The sequence below is a fragment of the Cervus elaphus genome, chromosome 31 (genome assembly GCF_910594005.1).
Source record: "Cervus elaphus chromosome 31, mCerEla1.1, whole genome shotgun sequence".
In the NCBI taxonomy this organism is placed as follows: domain Eukaryota; kingdom Metazoa; phylum Chordata; class Mammalia; order Artiodactyla; family Cervidae; genus Cervus; species Cervus elaphus.
In genome coordinates, this window is record NC_057845.1 from 44085622 (window position 1) to 44102659 (window position 17038).

General features: G+C 38.2%; 1 protein-coding gene across 46 annotated transcripts in view; it reads right to left on the minus strand.

Annotated features, from left to right (window-relative positions):
* The window catches only part of LOC122687350 (ABI family member 3 binding protein), a 277123-nt gene that overhangs the window by 21096 nt on the left and 238989 nt on the right, over nt 1-17038 (minus strand). For all 46 annotated transcript variants that reach the window (XM_043892758.1, XM_043892771.1, XM_043892776.1 and 43 more), the window contains 2 exons: nt 11542-11751; nt 6848-6956 (listed from right to left, as the gene is read on the minus strand). In XM_043892758.1, the coding sequence (XP_043748693.1) occupies nt 6848-6956; nt 11542-11751 (319 nt within the window). The remainder of the gene's footprint in view (nt 1-6847; nt 6957-11541; nt 11752-17038) is intronic.

Below are 17038 nucleotides of genomic sequence, written 5' to 3' on the forward strand. Positions count from 1 at the left end.
CCCTGGCAGAAGCCATGTCTGACCTTCCCCAGACGGTGATGGATTCAGACAAAAACCATCTTCCCAGTTGCCCATCAGGAGGCAGCATGGCGCTGCGGTGAAGGTCATGAGGTCAGGGGCCGGAAAGACTTGGGTTCACAGCTGCACTAATGTGTACCCTTAAGGTAAGTAACTTAACCGCTCTGAGCCTCGTATATAAAAATGAGCATAATGGAATTTGTGAGGATACTATTAAATACAGTAATTATAACCTCCTAAGTGTATAAAAGTACCTGTGAGATTCTTAAGAGGCTTAAATGAAATGATGCATGTAAATTTAAGGTACCATGCATATAGTAATTCATTATAAATATTCTCTAATATTATATTTATATCCATAAAGAATTTTTTTAAAAGGTGCTTCTATTCTTGGGGAATTTGAGAAACCCTACCATAGAACTCTAAAGGCAGAACTGTGTCCACAAACTTGTGTTTGTAAAGGGGATAAGAAGGGCATCTGTGGTCTACAGGCAAAACTGTCAGAGATGAGGAAGCGCCACCCTTCGGGATCTAGCCTGAGGCTAACCTCCAGGTCCGGTTAGGGCGGACACATCTTTCTGTCATCTCCCTGCCTTCTCTTCCTTTGCTCCTCTCTACAATGATTTTCCCCCATTTTTACCCATAACGTAGAGCTGAATGATAATTTTCACTATTTGGTAAACTTAACAAAAGCTCATAAACCTCAAGCAACCACTTTTTATATAGAAAGGCCACCCGGTAGCTCTTTGCTGGTTTGAAATGTTTTGTTAGCTGATTTGACCCCTTGTGTCATTTTGAAATATCTGGGCCCCATTCAGGTTGGGTTTCAGTCAGAGGGAAAGAAAGGAAAGGGGGGTGGGGGTGGGTAGCAAAAAAAGAGTAAGGGCCGTGGAATGGGGAAAGGGTGATCAAACCCACCAGCTCTTCAAGGACTGCAGGACTGTGGACAGGATTTCTGGATACCTGCCACATGCAGGCAGCTGCTGCCTGGGAATACAGTGGAGAAATAAAGGGCAGAGCTGCGGGGATGCTGCGAGGACGAAATAAGCCGAGGTCTGACAGAAGAGAGTGGCTCAGGGGTTGGGGGTCATTAACCAGCTGCCCAGGAGGTCCGTGAGGACAGTTCTTTTACCTCGCATTTCTGTAGGGGGACACACACATTTCAGATCTGGGTTGCTCTCTAATACTGAAGTGTTGCTAAGTGTATCTCACACCCCCTCCCTAAATACTAAGGAATTTGAAGTGCAAAGTAATAAAAATAATCCAGTGATGTGAAAAGAAGAATTGCTCTCTTTATAGACTAGTGGAGTTCCATGCTCTTTGCTGTTGCAAACCCGAGCAATCAACTCAATTTCTTCTTTCTTTAATGAGGAAGCAATTGTTCTGCGGCTGCTCAGACCTACAGTAAAACTAAAAAAAAAAAAAAAGCCTCATGCTCTGGTAGCTTATTTTATTCCTTCCTATAAAGCCGATGAGAAGAGATACTGAAAAGTTAATACAGACTGCAGAGACTAGAATTTCACAAAAACCTGATGAATAAGGTCATAATGGCCATTCCACATGCCTGCTTTGTTCTATCAGATTTACAGTTTACAAGAACTTGCTGCCTCTCTTCCAGTTTATTTTTAATGCCAAGATTTAAGTCATATAACATAAACAACAGCCCCAAACTATCTTTGCTGTCAGCTACAGGAAACTTTGGTAGGTTTTAATCTTGGAGGCAGAACTATTCTCCAGGACCCTCCCAAGCCACAGACGACAGTAGAAGTGCTTGAGCCAGTTAACTAAACTTGATTTATCTTAATTACCAGACAGAGTGCATTTTCCATAGGAAATTGCCGGACCACATGTATGTCTGGCACACACAGAGAATTCTTCAATTTCTTAGCCAAGCGGGGAGAGACATGGGCTTATACGAAGAGAAGAGTGAGATGCAAGGGCTCTGTCAGTGGACAGTGATTGTGTGTAAATCCACATTCCCCAACTAGCTCATCAGGAAGAGCCTGGCCCATCAGTGGATTACCAAAATGTATGCTGAAAATAGCTTGTCTGAAAAGAAATTGCAGACCACAGACATAGATTCAAAGCAAAAATGGTTTATCAGGGCACACCTGCTCACTGTAAGGCAGACCCAGGTTTTGGTTTTATTTTCAGTTCCAGATTTCCCTTTTATTCTGTGATGGTTTCAGATAGCATTAAGATTAGGTTATTTTAGATCTGGGAGAGACTTTAAGGTCAGTTAGCCCACAGTTCTTGTCCCTTTAAGCAGTGGTGCAACACTTATTTTTTAAGTCACATACTTTATCATTTCTTCTGTTCATGGAACTAAACATAATCATAGTGGTCTTTGCAAACAAAGTAGTTGGCTACAGACAGGAAAGGCTCCTCTTAATACTTTCTTTTAGTTCAAAGAGAGGCACACAGTGAAGCTTCATGGAGAAAATCAATACTGGAAAGTGGGCCAGATGGGTACTGTTTCAGTGGACACCAGCATCTCTACATTGTCTTTGTATTGTAGGGGTGGAGGGTGGAAGAGGGGGATCCTCCAGAGAAAGAGCTGGAGTTGTGCTCCCGCTGTTCATCTCTGTTCATAGATCCTGTCACTTGACTTCAGCGCTCCTGGCTTCCCGCAAGCAGCGCCTCTGCCCTCCGTACACCGGTCACCCCTGCTGCGAGCAGCCGCCAGCGAGGCTGGGCCTGTCCACGCTGTGCTGCCTTGGGCCCTGCGCTGGGTTCCCCAGGGCTGCCCGGCAGCCCTGCGGTCCAGAGACAGCAACACCGCACACCGCTGAGCCGCCGAACTCTGCCAGGGGCAGGAGAGCGGCTGGTGGATCCAGCCGTAAAGGCCATTCCATCAGATTTACAGTTTACAAGACATTGCTACCTGTATTCCACTTTAATGCCTAGACTGAAGTCTCTTACTGTGGGTTAGTTTTCAAGCTTCTCCAGAGTAAATAACAACCTGGCTACATCATTAAACACAGGCGGGAGAAGGTAGCGTCGTCCACTGTCTTTTTGGTTCTAGAGTAGTGTATGAACATTTAGAATTTTTAACCCCAAAGCCTCTGTAGATCTCTTTTCTCTGCCTTGATTATGCAGGTTAGATGTTCTAACACCAACCTTTACCCCACCCATGTCACTGTTTAATGATTAGCCAGTAACTATGACCTGTTTTTAAAGCTCCTGTTATTTGGTCAGGACAAATGATGGAAAATGTGACTAAAAACCAGTTCTTTACATGTGTCTCCTAGAATAGGAACAAAGCTATTGATATTCTTTCAGAAGTTATTATCTTCCAGCTTTTCAAATAGGGAATTCCAGAAGCTCATGGAGGAATTTTAACAGCTATCGTTCAGAGTTGGCCTATGTGAGGAATTTACTGTATATTTTGACTCAGAATTTTCCACAAGGGATGAAATGTGATTAAAGTCATTCTTTATAGCTAATAAAGACCACCTATTAACTGCATCCTGTACATACTTCCTCTTTATTTTACAGGGTGTCTCTTATTTGCATTGATCTTGGGTCATGATTGGGGCAGAGAAGATACAGTGGTAAGGAACCTTGCCTTTACCATGTAAGACAATATGAAAAAAGTTTGTAACAAAAGACCCAACAAGCCCAAATTGGGGAACTTGCAATTTTATTATGCCTGCTGCAGCCTCACTACCAGTGGTGACTTTGAGGACTGCTTGTATTTTACCTAAGTTGGGCACATGGAGGTCGCAGGGGTCCTCCTTAGAAGGCATATTGATGGTGGACAGGAGACAAGCAAGACACAGGCGCCAACAGTGGGATAAAGGTGAGAGGTGGCGTCTGAGTCCAAGGCAAACTCCAAGAACAAGCACCATGAGTCCCACACCAGTTATAGCTGGAAACCAGACATGAACCTCATGACTTGACAGGTCCTGTGATTGCAGAGTGAATCCAGCTCCGCCCTAAGGCACTTCTCTCTTATGTCCCCATCTGACCAATTCGATCAGATGCCACAATGGTACTCACGCAAGAAACGAACAAAAAGTTCTTTGTAGTTAGATGTGTTCTACCAACTACTCCTTACAAGTAGCGTTAGTATCAGGATTGATTATTCTAAATAAAGAAAAGTCAGAAGGCAAGCTAAAATGAAAATCAGAGCAAGGTACTCCCCAGTTCCCATGCTTCAAGGTCTCCCCACCACTTGACCACATTCCCCGATCTGGCATCGAAAAGTGAGGGTGCTGAGTCATCAGTCATGGGCAGCTCTCTGCGACCCCATGGACTGTAGCCCACCAGGCTCCTCTGTCCACAGGATCCTCCAGGCAAGAATACTGGAGTGGGTTGCCTCTCCCTTCTCCAGGGGATCTTCCAGACCCAGGGATTGAGCCTGGGTCTCTCACATCCCAGGCAGATTCTTTACCATCTGAGCCAAGATCTGGCATGGAAGGCCCTCCCTAACTTGGCTTCTGCTTCTCTTTGCTTCCATTTCTGTCCACGTTTCGCCCCTCACACTGGTGAAAACAGCCTGCTTTTCACCACGCACAACCACACCATGTCCGGCCCCTGTGCTGACACGCGCTCTTCTCTCTGACCTTCCTTTCTCTTGCCACAGTCACCTGACTGGCTCCTGCCTGTTCATCACACCTCAATCCACGTGTCACCGCCTCCAGGAAGTTTGTCTTTCCTTTGATTCCCCAGGCTTTGTGACACGCCACCCACTTTGGGCTCCCACTGCCTCTGGTGCAGACTTCTACCTGAACTCTGGGCACTGTGTATGCAATAATCGGCCGGCAGCGATCTGCCCCGCTGGCCTGGAGCTCCTCAAAGGCAGGCCGGGTGTTTACCCCTGTGTGTGGGCACAATACCAGGGACAGGGCTGACCACATCACTGGCACCAGGTAAATGTTAGCTGAATGCAGACGCAAACCTTTCACAAACAAGTTCTGTTTCAAATGTCCCTGGCATAACTGTGTTCTACCTCTGCTCATGAGCTAATAGGTGCACCGTGAAACCTGGGAACAGCCTGATTCAGAAACAGAACACAATGAACACTTAGAAATTGGATGCCCTTCTGTGTACTACATGGCTCACTTTTTTTAAAGTGGAATAAAAAGCAAGTTCAGTAAGTCCAAGTCCACCTATTAAAAAGTCCAAATTAAATGACCTTTACTCTTTTACTGTTTCCTTAAAACGCATTATGGTAAAAAATAGGCCTTCTCCCTGTTAATCTGGCTAAGGAAGCAGAACCAAGATCATCAAGTGGGCTTTTACTGAGATACATGCTAATTTTGGCCAACCAAAATGGCAACCCACACCAGTTTCCTTGCCTGGAAAATCCCATGGATGGAGGAGCCTGGTAGGGTATAGTCAGTCCATGGGGTCACAAAGAGTTGGACACGACTGAACGACTTCACTTTCACTTTCAATCTCTTTAAGAAAATTAACATTTACAAAATTTTCCATATTATGAGTCAAAATAGAGAACTTTAAGGGAAAAAACCCCACACTTGTGGAAAGATGTTACTCTTGCAGTATAGGACTATAGTTAATATACAGCAGAATATCTCTAATGAATTAGATGCCTCCCTTTCCTCTGAAAAGATCAGGAGTCTCCCTGCTGTCAGAGCCAAACAGGCTCTTCTGGTGTCATGCTAACACCCAATTCAATTCAGTCGGATGACAATGAGAGATACGAGAAATAAAATATGACCAAAAAAAAAGCTCTGATGCTGAAGTTTCAGGTTTCACCATCGCTGATCTTTTTCAACATGGAGGATCTTCATCAGGTTATGAAATACTCATTCTTGAAAAACTCCTCAGTCTGGAAACTTGATCTGTTTGCCTGATGTACTATAACTTAAGATGTCAGGATTTCTTTTTTGTTGTTGTTTTATACAGAAAGCAGGGACAGTTTATCAAATGGTGTTTTGGAGTCTGAGGGAAGAAAGTGATTTCCCACAGAGCGAAATTTAGTCCAGACATAAGTTTAGCACTTTGGCCTTATTAAGGCAGTACTTGGCTATATCCATTTGAGCGTCTGCTCGAGTAATACATTTGATGATTTAGCCGTATAAAACAAACACAAGACCAAAACCCCCTTCCCTACTACATTTTTAGAAATGTCTAAGGCTCTTATTTTTCTTGCAACAATAAAATAAACTGATAAATTATTACATATTTTAGATTTAAAAAGGAATCACAAAACTATACAGCAAGATAAACAACCTGGTATCAATGTGTAATAAGGGATGCCAACAGAAGTTATTATTGAACAATTAATATATGCCCATTTAAACAAAATCTGTTCTCATTGGTCTGTAATAAGAAGACCCCAAAGCAAAGGAATGCTGTGTCTGGGACTAGTCTGTAACTATTTTAAGCATCAACTCTTACAAATGTTAATCTACATTTGTCACGTGGCTTTTGTTTCCCTGCCCTCCTCTTCCGGCACGCCAGCCAACTTTACGTGCTTCCAATCTAGTTTATACCGTCCACACTCCAGTTTTCCTCTGGTCTGTAGACTTTCCTTCCTCTAAACTTTGGTATTTATTTATTTAATTTTTTAAAAAACTTTGGTATTTAATATCAATGTTCGATATTAATGGCCTTCCACCTCTCCATGTCCCCAGCTCTAATGTCAACTTACAAGACCGACTTGTCAGTTCTTGTATCCCCACCAGTCAGTTGCATGTTTGCAAACCATGACTCTAGGAGTCTCTAGTGCTGTGTACAGAAAGCCAAAGAATGAAATGCAGACTAGACCCTCCCTCGGATGGGGAAGGACGATGTCATTTCCCGCCTTTGTTATGATTTTTACTCTTGGAATTCACCTGGAATAGCCCTGGTGGCTTACCTTGTGTCTGGTTTCAGATTTTCTACTGTGGAGAAGGTTTGATTTGTTGTTTGGATGGACTTGTTCTTCCCACTGAATGATCCATTTTCTCTGGATATAACTTCATATTCTGAAAAGCAAAAAGGCCAGCAGACACTTGTCTATATGCTCTGGCAAACTGAATGTTCTTGAAGCTACCAACCTAAAAAGTCACTCTCATAAAAGTGAGCAACTGAGATTGCAGGTCTGAGACCTATTGACCATACACGTTAGCAACTTCTAGGTGGAGATTATCACTTGATGGGGAAGGTCCCAAAGCATCTGGGGAGCTGCTCATGGACCATTTTGGTTTTCTCTCTACCGGAGCAGGAAAGGCTGCCTGGTAACCGTGTAAAGTGATGACACGCCGGTGGTAGCACTGTATAAGGGTAACCTATCATTGTGATATGTAAGTCAGATCATCTGCCATTGCTGGAAAATCCAGTGCAGTTTTGTAAGAAACAGTCTATGAGGAGTGGTGCTTCACAGAAGCCCATTTCCTGCTCATCGGGCTTTATAACATAGCTGGGAAATGGTCACTGATGATGTGGTACTGCTTCAAGTAACAGTTAAAACCACAGCAGCAAAAAACATTTAACCAAATAATGAACTACACTTTCCCAGAGTCCATTATTTTGAACTACAGAATTACAAGATTTTGGTACCTACTGCTTATGTAAGTTAGATAAGTCTTATACATACTGCTTATATATGCCCCCTTGATAATTATCCTTGAATTAAAACAAAATGAAACTTTGCCCTTAAAGTCTGCAGAGAGATCTGTATACACTTACCTAAAGGATAGCTTTCTATGAACTTACAGGGCTAAACAAAAGAGAAAGACTTTCAGAATAAGAGAATATAATTTACTGATTTGTTTTCCCTGCTGTCACTTGGGATTTAGTTTAATACATGTGATGAGATCACGAAGAGGATTACAAAAATCAAACAAAAATAACAAACCACCACAAAAGCCCACTCAAAAACAGTTCTGTCAATATGAAGAAATACACAAATGGTGGGCTTCGGGGAAAGTGAGAAGGCTGTGAGTTACTGGGACTCAAGCTGTTAGCGCTGAGACCAAAGATAGGAGATAATACTGGAAATAAAGCTGAAATTATAGGATAACTCGTGGAGACTTAAAATCACCAATTTTAATTTGGGAAGGATCTTTAATGGTAAATTAAAAACATCCAAGATGGAGGACCACCTTTTCAGAATAACTTCCTATAACCATCCTTCTGAAAATTTTAAATTAGACTAGAAGGCAATGGCCATTGTATCTGGACACAGGAATGCAGCTTTTAATAGACTAATGGCTGATATTTAGTATGTCTTCCGCAGACTCTCTGCTCCCAATCTATGTGTCAGCTGACTTTCTGTTCTAACAGAGCATGGACATGGAGGGAGAGGGAGCATCCGGAATTCAGATATTCAAATTATACTTTTCCCTCAGCCATAAAGGGGCAGTTACTAGAAAAAGAAGGGAGTAATTAGCATGGAAGCAAAACAGATAGTTGTAAAAAGTGGAAACTGCGTAACTTAATGGAAAGAAACAGACCAAGCCACTTGCCTGGATCTCAGTCTCAATTTTCCCATCTGTAAAATGTCCGTAGTGTCTCTCCATGTTGCTCGTAGGGATTAAAGCAGGAACATACGAAAAGTGCTTAATAGTATTTTGCTCAACAGGTGGTACCTATTATTATTATGTCTTTTATTATTCTTTATTATCCCTGAGTTGTATCTTAAAACTTGAAAATTTGAAAGATTCCAGTTCAAAAGATTCAAGTGCTGATTAGTCACTGAAAGAGCAGTTTATATGACGTTCCAGTTGGTTTATCCATGAAAGCGGTCACCTTCAAAAAACATCTTTGGGTCATTCCTTATATTTAAATGTTAATTTAATATGATTTTAGTCCTGAAACTTTGGAGTTTTCAAAATGGATCTAGAAGTTCTCTTCATAATTAAAAAGGTATTTAGAATTCTTCTCAGAATTCTTATTTTAGAATGTGTGTATCTTTCCTTTTTAATTTTTTAAAGTGATAATAGCTTTTTCATAAATGCACCAACATTCTAAAACTCTACCACCAACAACAAAAAAGTGTGTGTCCATATTTCATAAGATAGGGGATTTAAGATAGGGATTTAAAAAATAGTTTCTTTAAGAGTAAGGATATAAGAAAATCTACAAAGAACTAACACTGAATACGTGGTCTCCTTTACCCCCCTTGGAGGGTTTTAACCCCCTTATGAGATAATTCGCGTAGAAAATAACCATTTATTATGAAGACTGGGAACATCATAGTCTGGTCAGTGCAGCATGAAAATAATAATGGTGATACGCTGCTGCCAGTCCTACTGTTGCTGCTGCCGACAAATGTTAATTTAACAGCTTCTAATTTACGCTGCATGAATTCTCTGTTAAGTTTTACACTCACAACAAATTAATAACAATGGGAATTATTATTATTACAAATAAAAAACTAGAAGTTCAAAGAGGCTAATTATAGATTCAAGTTGCATTATTTAGAACACACCCGGTCTGGGATTTAAATCTATGTCCGCATGCTCTTGACATATCACAAAATGACAACTTATGACTAACTTAACTTTAAGTTGTCCAAGGATCTAGGCTATGGCCAATCTCTATGGTGTACCTATTTCTACTTTAGTGTAGAAGGGTCATGGAGAAGCATCAGGATTTGGATGTATTTACTAGAGGTGAATACATGCCTATCAATTAAAAGAAAGATTACTGACAGAAGTCAACTAGGGAAATGAAGAATATGTTCCCTCTCTTTTGTTACCTTTCTTAATCCTTTCCTGAAAAACCATTTCTAATGATACGAGAATTAATATCTGTATTATCTGAGCTACTGGTTTATAAAAGATTATATTTGAAATCAAGTGGTATTTAATAGAAAAAATAGATCATCAGGGCATATGGTTCAATGTTTAAACATAAACTAAGTAAATAATGACTAAATACTAACTTATGTCTATGTATAAAATATTATTATTATAGGTGTGGTCCTTATCCATTGAAAATTGTTATCGTAAGTCCAGTATCTAGTGAAAGATCTCAACAGCTCATTAACATTTAATAGTGTTAATAATAATGTTAAAACTAATTGGTTAGATAAAGTATATCCTATTTATGATACTTTGAGATTACCGATTTATGTCATTTAAAAAAGCTATATGATAAAAGGAAAATACAGAAAGGAAAATCCTGCTGTTTTCAAAAGTTAAATCATAGCCAAATGAATGTGTATTAGATTATTAGACATATTAGATTAACCAATGCCAATTTGATGTTCTGTATCTTTAAGGGAAGTGAAATTTTTATAAATCGGTTGGTCTTGTGAGAACTAAGTCTCAAGACTATTACAGGAACTCCTTATTAGCACTGCATATGGATTGAGAATTTTGAATCTTTTAATACATATAGATAATTAATACTTAGAAATTGATTGATTTTTAGATATTGGGATGATAGTACCTACTGGCATAATCCCAAGTAAAGAAGACTAGTCAAAACTGAGAAAGGAAATTGACAAAATATGGTTTTTTTTTTTCCTTTTTAAAAAAGGCCAGTTAAGCAAAGATAAGCTGCTGAATTTGCGCAAACTCTGGGAGATAGTGAAGGACAGGGAAGCCTGGTGTGCTGCAGTCCACGGGATCGCAAAGAGCTGGACATGACTTAGCGACCGAACAGCAACAAGCTGCTTACTTTGGAAGCTGCCCAGACTAAATGGTTTTGTCTGAGGAGAAATAGCTGCTGTTTTCTCCTTTATTTAAAGAAAACTTTCTGGCAGCTTCTGCGTCTCCCCACTCCTCACCTTGCCCTGCGGACTGCTCTGTCCTCCCGCTGACAGCCTCTCAGTGGCCCCCCGTTCCACCTGCATGCACTCACACTGTTTGCTTCACCCTCTAGCTGATCTGGGTGGTTAGTCATCCCACCCTCCCCTCTTCTCTCTACTCTGACTCTCTTGTTCACTATGGAAAATTAAAATCCCACAAAACAAAAAGAGCGACTCAGAGTTTCTTATTTTTCATCATCATTTTTATGAGGAGTAGCAGAATCAAAATTCTCTGAGATGGGCAGAAAATTGACCAGGAACAGAATTTTTAAAAACCATACCTGTGGCTGATTCATGCTGATGTATGGCAGAAATCAACACAACATTGTAAAGCCATTATCTTCCAATTAAAAATAAATTTAAAGTAAAAAAACCCTCATAAAATGACTGAAATAATGTTTAGCCTGCTTCACAGTTCTGGGTCAATCTAGAAATTGGGATGGTGAAAGGAAAATTGATTTAAATACTATTAGCAGTGGCAACTTCTCATATGTCATTTGTAATTTTCTGGTAATGAAAAGACTAGATATACCTTCCCATTGAGAAAAAGTTCTGAGAGGAGAAAGAAGATATATAACTTAAAGAGATCTGCTAGGTTAACAGAGAGACCATAACCAGGACAAAGATGATCTTTCCCATCTTACGGCACTTTTGAAAATCATCTGTGACAGAGACAGCAGAACTCTGCAGGGACCTGCTGCTCCTGAGATACATCACCCAGGGTCACAGTCTGACTTAAGGTACCACGTTCCCAGAGCATCATCTTATCAGTGCTTCCCACCGTAGCAATAGTCCGCATGCCACGCTCTTACCTGTGACAGTGTCATTGAGCGGCTTATCCCAGTCCAGGATGACGAAGGACGGACACCCTTCCACAGTGACCACAGTGAGGTTGGTGGGTGGGTTCTGCGGTGGGCTGGTGGCATTCCCCTCTGTGGCCTCCTCTTTGGGGAATCTCTTGACAGAGTCGGTGATGGAACAGGGGCTGTTGTCAGGCTTTTGGATATACCGCACGTGAGGCCCTAAGAGAGAGAGGACATTGAGCATTTGGGTTTTTGTGAGCTTGTAAAAAAGGTGGAGGAGAACTCACAAGTAAAACAATCTGTTTGAGGATATTTGATCTAATACTATAAGCAGATGGATGAAATCAGTGATGTGGATGTTTTGAATTTGTGAAAATCCAGAATCCTCTCTTTGGGTTATATGATATGGATGATACTATTGAGTTAATTTTCTAAATAGGTTTAGCTTATGCTAATATCCAAAAGTAATTTGGTTTAAACTGCATAATTTATGGGGTATTGAAAAGACTACTCAAAAGGAACTTGGTTCAGTAGTGGGGAATGATTTGCCTTACAATAAAATATAGTTCTGGTCCTACCAATAAACCTTAAAAGCCAGGCTCAGAAAGATCAAGTGGTTTTAAGTTATTTAATTGCACCCCAGAATAAAATCCAACAATATTTTCAGAATAACAAACATATATAGCACCCAACTGGATAAATTCCTTAAAGGAAGATATTACCCATAATGAGAAAAATAAATCATTTGGAGTCAAACTGTAACTTGCATAGATGTTAGAATCATCAGACAAGGACAATAAAACAGTTATTATCACTATAATCCACATGGTCAAAAAGTTAAGAAATGGAAGATATAAAAAAAGACCTAAATTAGATTTCTAGAGATCTTCAAAGAGAGCAGAGAAGAAAAGACATGTTAGGATAACAAGGAAGGATTGTGGCAGATTTCTCATCGTAAAGAAAGCAAGTGAGAAGGCAACAGAGAGATGTCCTTATATATTAAAGAGCAAAAACCAAAACAACAACAAAAAACTTATCATCTAGAATTCTATAACTAGTGAAATTATCTTTAAAAAAACAAGCAAAATATTTTTTAGACATACAAAAGCTGAAAGAATTCATGACTAGCACACCCAACCTATAAGGAAGATTTACAGAAGTCCTCTAGGCAGAAGGAAAATGATGCCAGATGGAAATACAGCTGAACACAAAGGAATGATGAGCACTGGAAATGGTAACTATATAGGTAAATATACATAATATTTATCTTATCATTTAATTCTTTCTAAAAGATAGCTTATTGTTTAAACAAAAATGATTTCAATTTAGTGTGATCTATATAACATGCAAAAGTAAAGTAATAGCCCAACAGCCAGGAAAGAGAAGCTGCTATACTGATGTGAAGTTCTTATACTTCACATTCAACTGTTTATGTAGTTATGGAATATCCCTGGAAGGTAGACTGTGAAGTTAAGGACACATTCTATGAACACCGAATTATTCACTAAAATAACAAAACAAAGGTATAGCTAAGAGGACAACAAAAAAGGTAAAATGGAATCATAAAAATATTCAGCCCAAAAGAAGGCTGAAAAAGAAGGAAAGAGGGGAAAAAAGAATAGATGGAACAAATTAAAAACAATAGCAAGATGATAATAGATTTAAACCTAACCATATCATCAAAGAATATTACCATTAAAAAAGGTCACTTTATAATGATAAAGAATCAATTCATGAGCTTATTACTATCCTAAGTAATTGAGGTCTATATCTGAATACAGACCTTTAGTATACAGGGAGCGGAAAAAAAAAATGACAGAAGAAGAAAGTAGAAATAAATCTACATTAGAGCTAAAGATTTTGGTATTCTCTCATTAACTGATAGAACAAGTTGATAGAAAATCACAAAGGATATAAAATAATTGCACAATATAACCAAGCAAATTGACTTAATTGACATTTTTATAAAACACTTGTTATGGACTGAATTATGTTTTCCTAAAATTCCTGTGTTGAAGATTTAACTTCCAATATGAGAAATCAAACCTGATAATGCCTTGAAATAAGGCTTCTGGCCTCCAGAACTGTGAAAGAATAAATTTTGGTTGCTTAAGCCAAAGTCTATAGTATTTTGTTTTGGCAGGCCTAGTAAACTAATATAATATTCCACTTAAGACTAGGAAGATACACATTCTTTTAAAGTATACACAAAACATACACACCAAGATCTACTATATCCTGGGCCGTAAAAAAGTCTCAATAAATTTAAAATGACTCAGGAAAAACAGAGTATATCACAACAATGAAGTTATTAATAAAAATCAGTAACAGAATGATCTCTTGAAAATCTTGAAATATTTGGAAATTAAGTAGCCTACTTCTAATAAGCCAAAGAAGAAACCAAGAGGAAATTTAAAAGTATTTTGAATAGGGTAAAACTGAAAACACAGTATATCAAACATTTTTAGTTGCCGCTTAAATAATACCTAGGGAAAATGTAGCACTGGATTTCATATTTAAAAAGAAGAGAGGTCTCAAATCATCTTGAACCTTAAGAAATTAGAAGAGCAAATTAAAGTCAAATTAAGCAGAAAAAAGAAATAATAAAGATCAAAGTAAAAATGAGTGAAATGGAAAACAGAAAAATAATATACAAGATAAATGAAACTCCAAATTGAACTTTTTAGAAGATCAAAAGAACTGATAAACCTACAGTGTGGCTGATTAGGTGAAAGAGAAAAGAGGCACATATTATCAATAACAGGAAAGAGAGAGGTGACATCATTACAGATTATTCAGATATCAAAATAAAAGAAAGTGAAATAAATCTGACAACTTAGATGATATAGACCAATAACTTGAAAGACAAAAATTATGAAAGCTCACTATGGAGGAAAGTGTACTGAATAGTCCTATACCTATTAAAGAAAAGAAAGTGAAGTGGCTCAGTTGTGTCCGATTCCTTGCAACCCCATGGACTGTGGCCTACGAGGCTCCTTCGTCCATGGGATTTTTCAGGCAAGAGTACTGGCGTGGGTTGCCATTTCCTTCTCCAATTAAAATGAATTACAAGTAAAACACTTCTCACAAAGAGAATGTGAGGCTCAGATGACTTTACTGGTGAATACTGCCAAATATTTAGGGAAGAAGCAATACTAATTCCAGACCCTTTCAGAAAATTGAAAAGTTCAGTATTATTTTGACGCTAAAACTTGAGTAGATTTTACAAGAAAAGAAAATAGCAGCCCAATATCCCTCACTGAATACAATTCTAAACAAAATTTTAGGGAATCAAATCAATGATATATTAAAATGAGAATACACTATAACCAAGGAGAATTTGTCCCTGGAATGCAAAATTAATCTATAATTCAAGGACAATTACATTATCATATTAACACACTAAAAAAAAAAAAAAGAAAGAAAAACCTTATAATTATCTCAATAAAGCCAGAAAAATCATTAGACATAATCTAGCATTCATTTCTGATAACAATTCTCACTGGAGCAGGAATAGAAGAGAACTTTCTCAACTCGATAAGAACATCTATGAAAAAACCACAGGTAACAACATACTTAATGGTGAAAGACCAAATGGTTTTTCTATAAGATAAAGAATAAGAAAAAGATATCAATCCTCACTTTCAATTCAGTGTTTTTCTAGAGGTTCTAGTCAGTATAGAAAAGCAAGAAAAAAGGTACTCAGGTTGGAAAGGAGGAAGTAAAACCTTCCTCTTAGATGACATAGTTCTGTATATAAAACCCAGCATATCTACAAAAAAATCTACAGAGCTTTGCAAGATTGTAGAATATAAGATCACTGTACTAAAAAATCAGTTGTTTTTCTATATACTAGCAATGAACAAGAGGAAACTGAAACTTAAAATGCTACTCTTATGTTTTATTTCACTGAAACTAAAAATCATTGGTAGGAGAAATGAATAATACCTAAATAAATGGTGAGATATACCGTGTTCATAAGTAGGAGGACAATAGTGTACAGCTGTCAATGCTTTCTAATTGACCTGCAGATTCAATGAAATTCTAATAAAAATATGAGCAGGCTATTTTTCTTTAGACATTGATAAATTCATCCTAAAATTTAGCTAGGAATACAAAAGGACCTAGAACCACCAAAACAACTTTAGAGAAATAAAAACAATGTTGGAGAACTAACACAGCCTGGTTGCAGCACTTATCATAAAACCACAGTGATCCAGACACTGCAGTATTGATGGAAAGGTAGCTAAATAGATCAATGGAACAACTAGAGAACCCCTAAATAGTTCCATGTATATGTGGACAACCGGTTTTTGACAAAGGTACAAATTAAATTCAGTGGAGGAACAATAATTTTTCAACAAATATGGCGGAACAATTTGATATCCTTAAGAAAATAAACTTGCATTCATATCTTGTATCATATACACCATTTGACTCAAAATGGATCATAGACTTAAATGTAAAAGTAGAAACCTTCTACAAGGAAACAGAGGAGAAATTTCTAGAAGGAAACAGAGGAGCTCTTTGTGAGCTCTGATTAGTCAATGATTTCTTAAATGTAACACCAAAGAAGCAATCTATAAAAAAACAAATCAATAAACTAAGCTTCATTAAAATTAAAAAAGAAGACACACAGGGAGAAAATGTTTGCAAAACATGTACCTGAAAAAGAACTTCAACCCAGAAAATATAAAGACTCTTAAAACTCAACAATAAGAAAATAAGCAACACAATAAAAATATAGAAAGAATTGAAAGAGACATATCAAAAAGGATATACAGATGGCAAATAAGGACGTGAAAAGATGTTCAGCATCCTTAGTCATTAGGGATATGCAAAATAAAATCACAGGTACTACTACATACTTTTTAAAAGGGTTTAAATGAAAAAGGCTGACCATACTAAGTGTTGGAAAAGATGTGGAGGAACTGGAACCCTCATACACTGCTGACAGAAAGGCAAAATAGCACAACTGCTGTGAAAAACAGTTTGACAGTTCCTTAAAACGTTAAATATACACTTACATACGATCTAGCCATTCCCCTTATAGCAATTTGTCCAAAAAAAATGAAAGCGCACACACAAGACTTGCACCTGAATGGTCATAGAATAGCATACTTTACTGGTAATGTAAAAATGCTGGAAACAACCCAAATGTCATGAAGTTTTAATAAATTATTATATATCTAAGCAATAAAAAGGAATAGACTGTTGATACATATACCAACATGGATGCATCACTAAATAGTTATGAAAAGTAAAAGAAATCGGAAAGGAAGTTCATAATATATTATTTTCTATTATGTGAAATTCCAAAAATGCATACTAGTCTATAAAGATGATGCAGTTAAAGTGCTGCACACAATATGACAGCAAATCTGGAAAATGCAGCAGTGGCCACAGGACTGGAAAAGGTCAGTTTTCATTTCAATCCCAAAGAAAGGCAATGCTGAAGAATTTTCAAACTACCATACAACTGTGCTCATTTCACATGCTAGCAAGG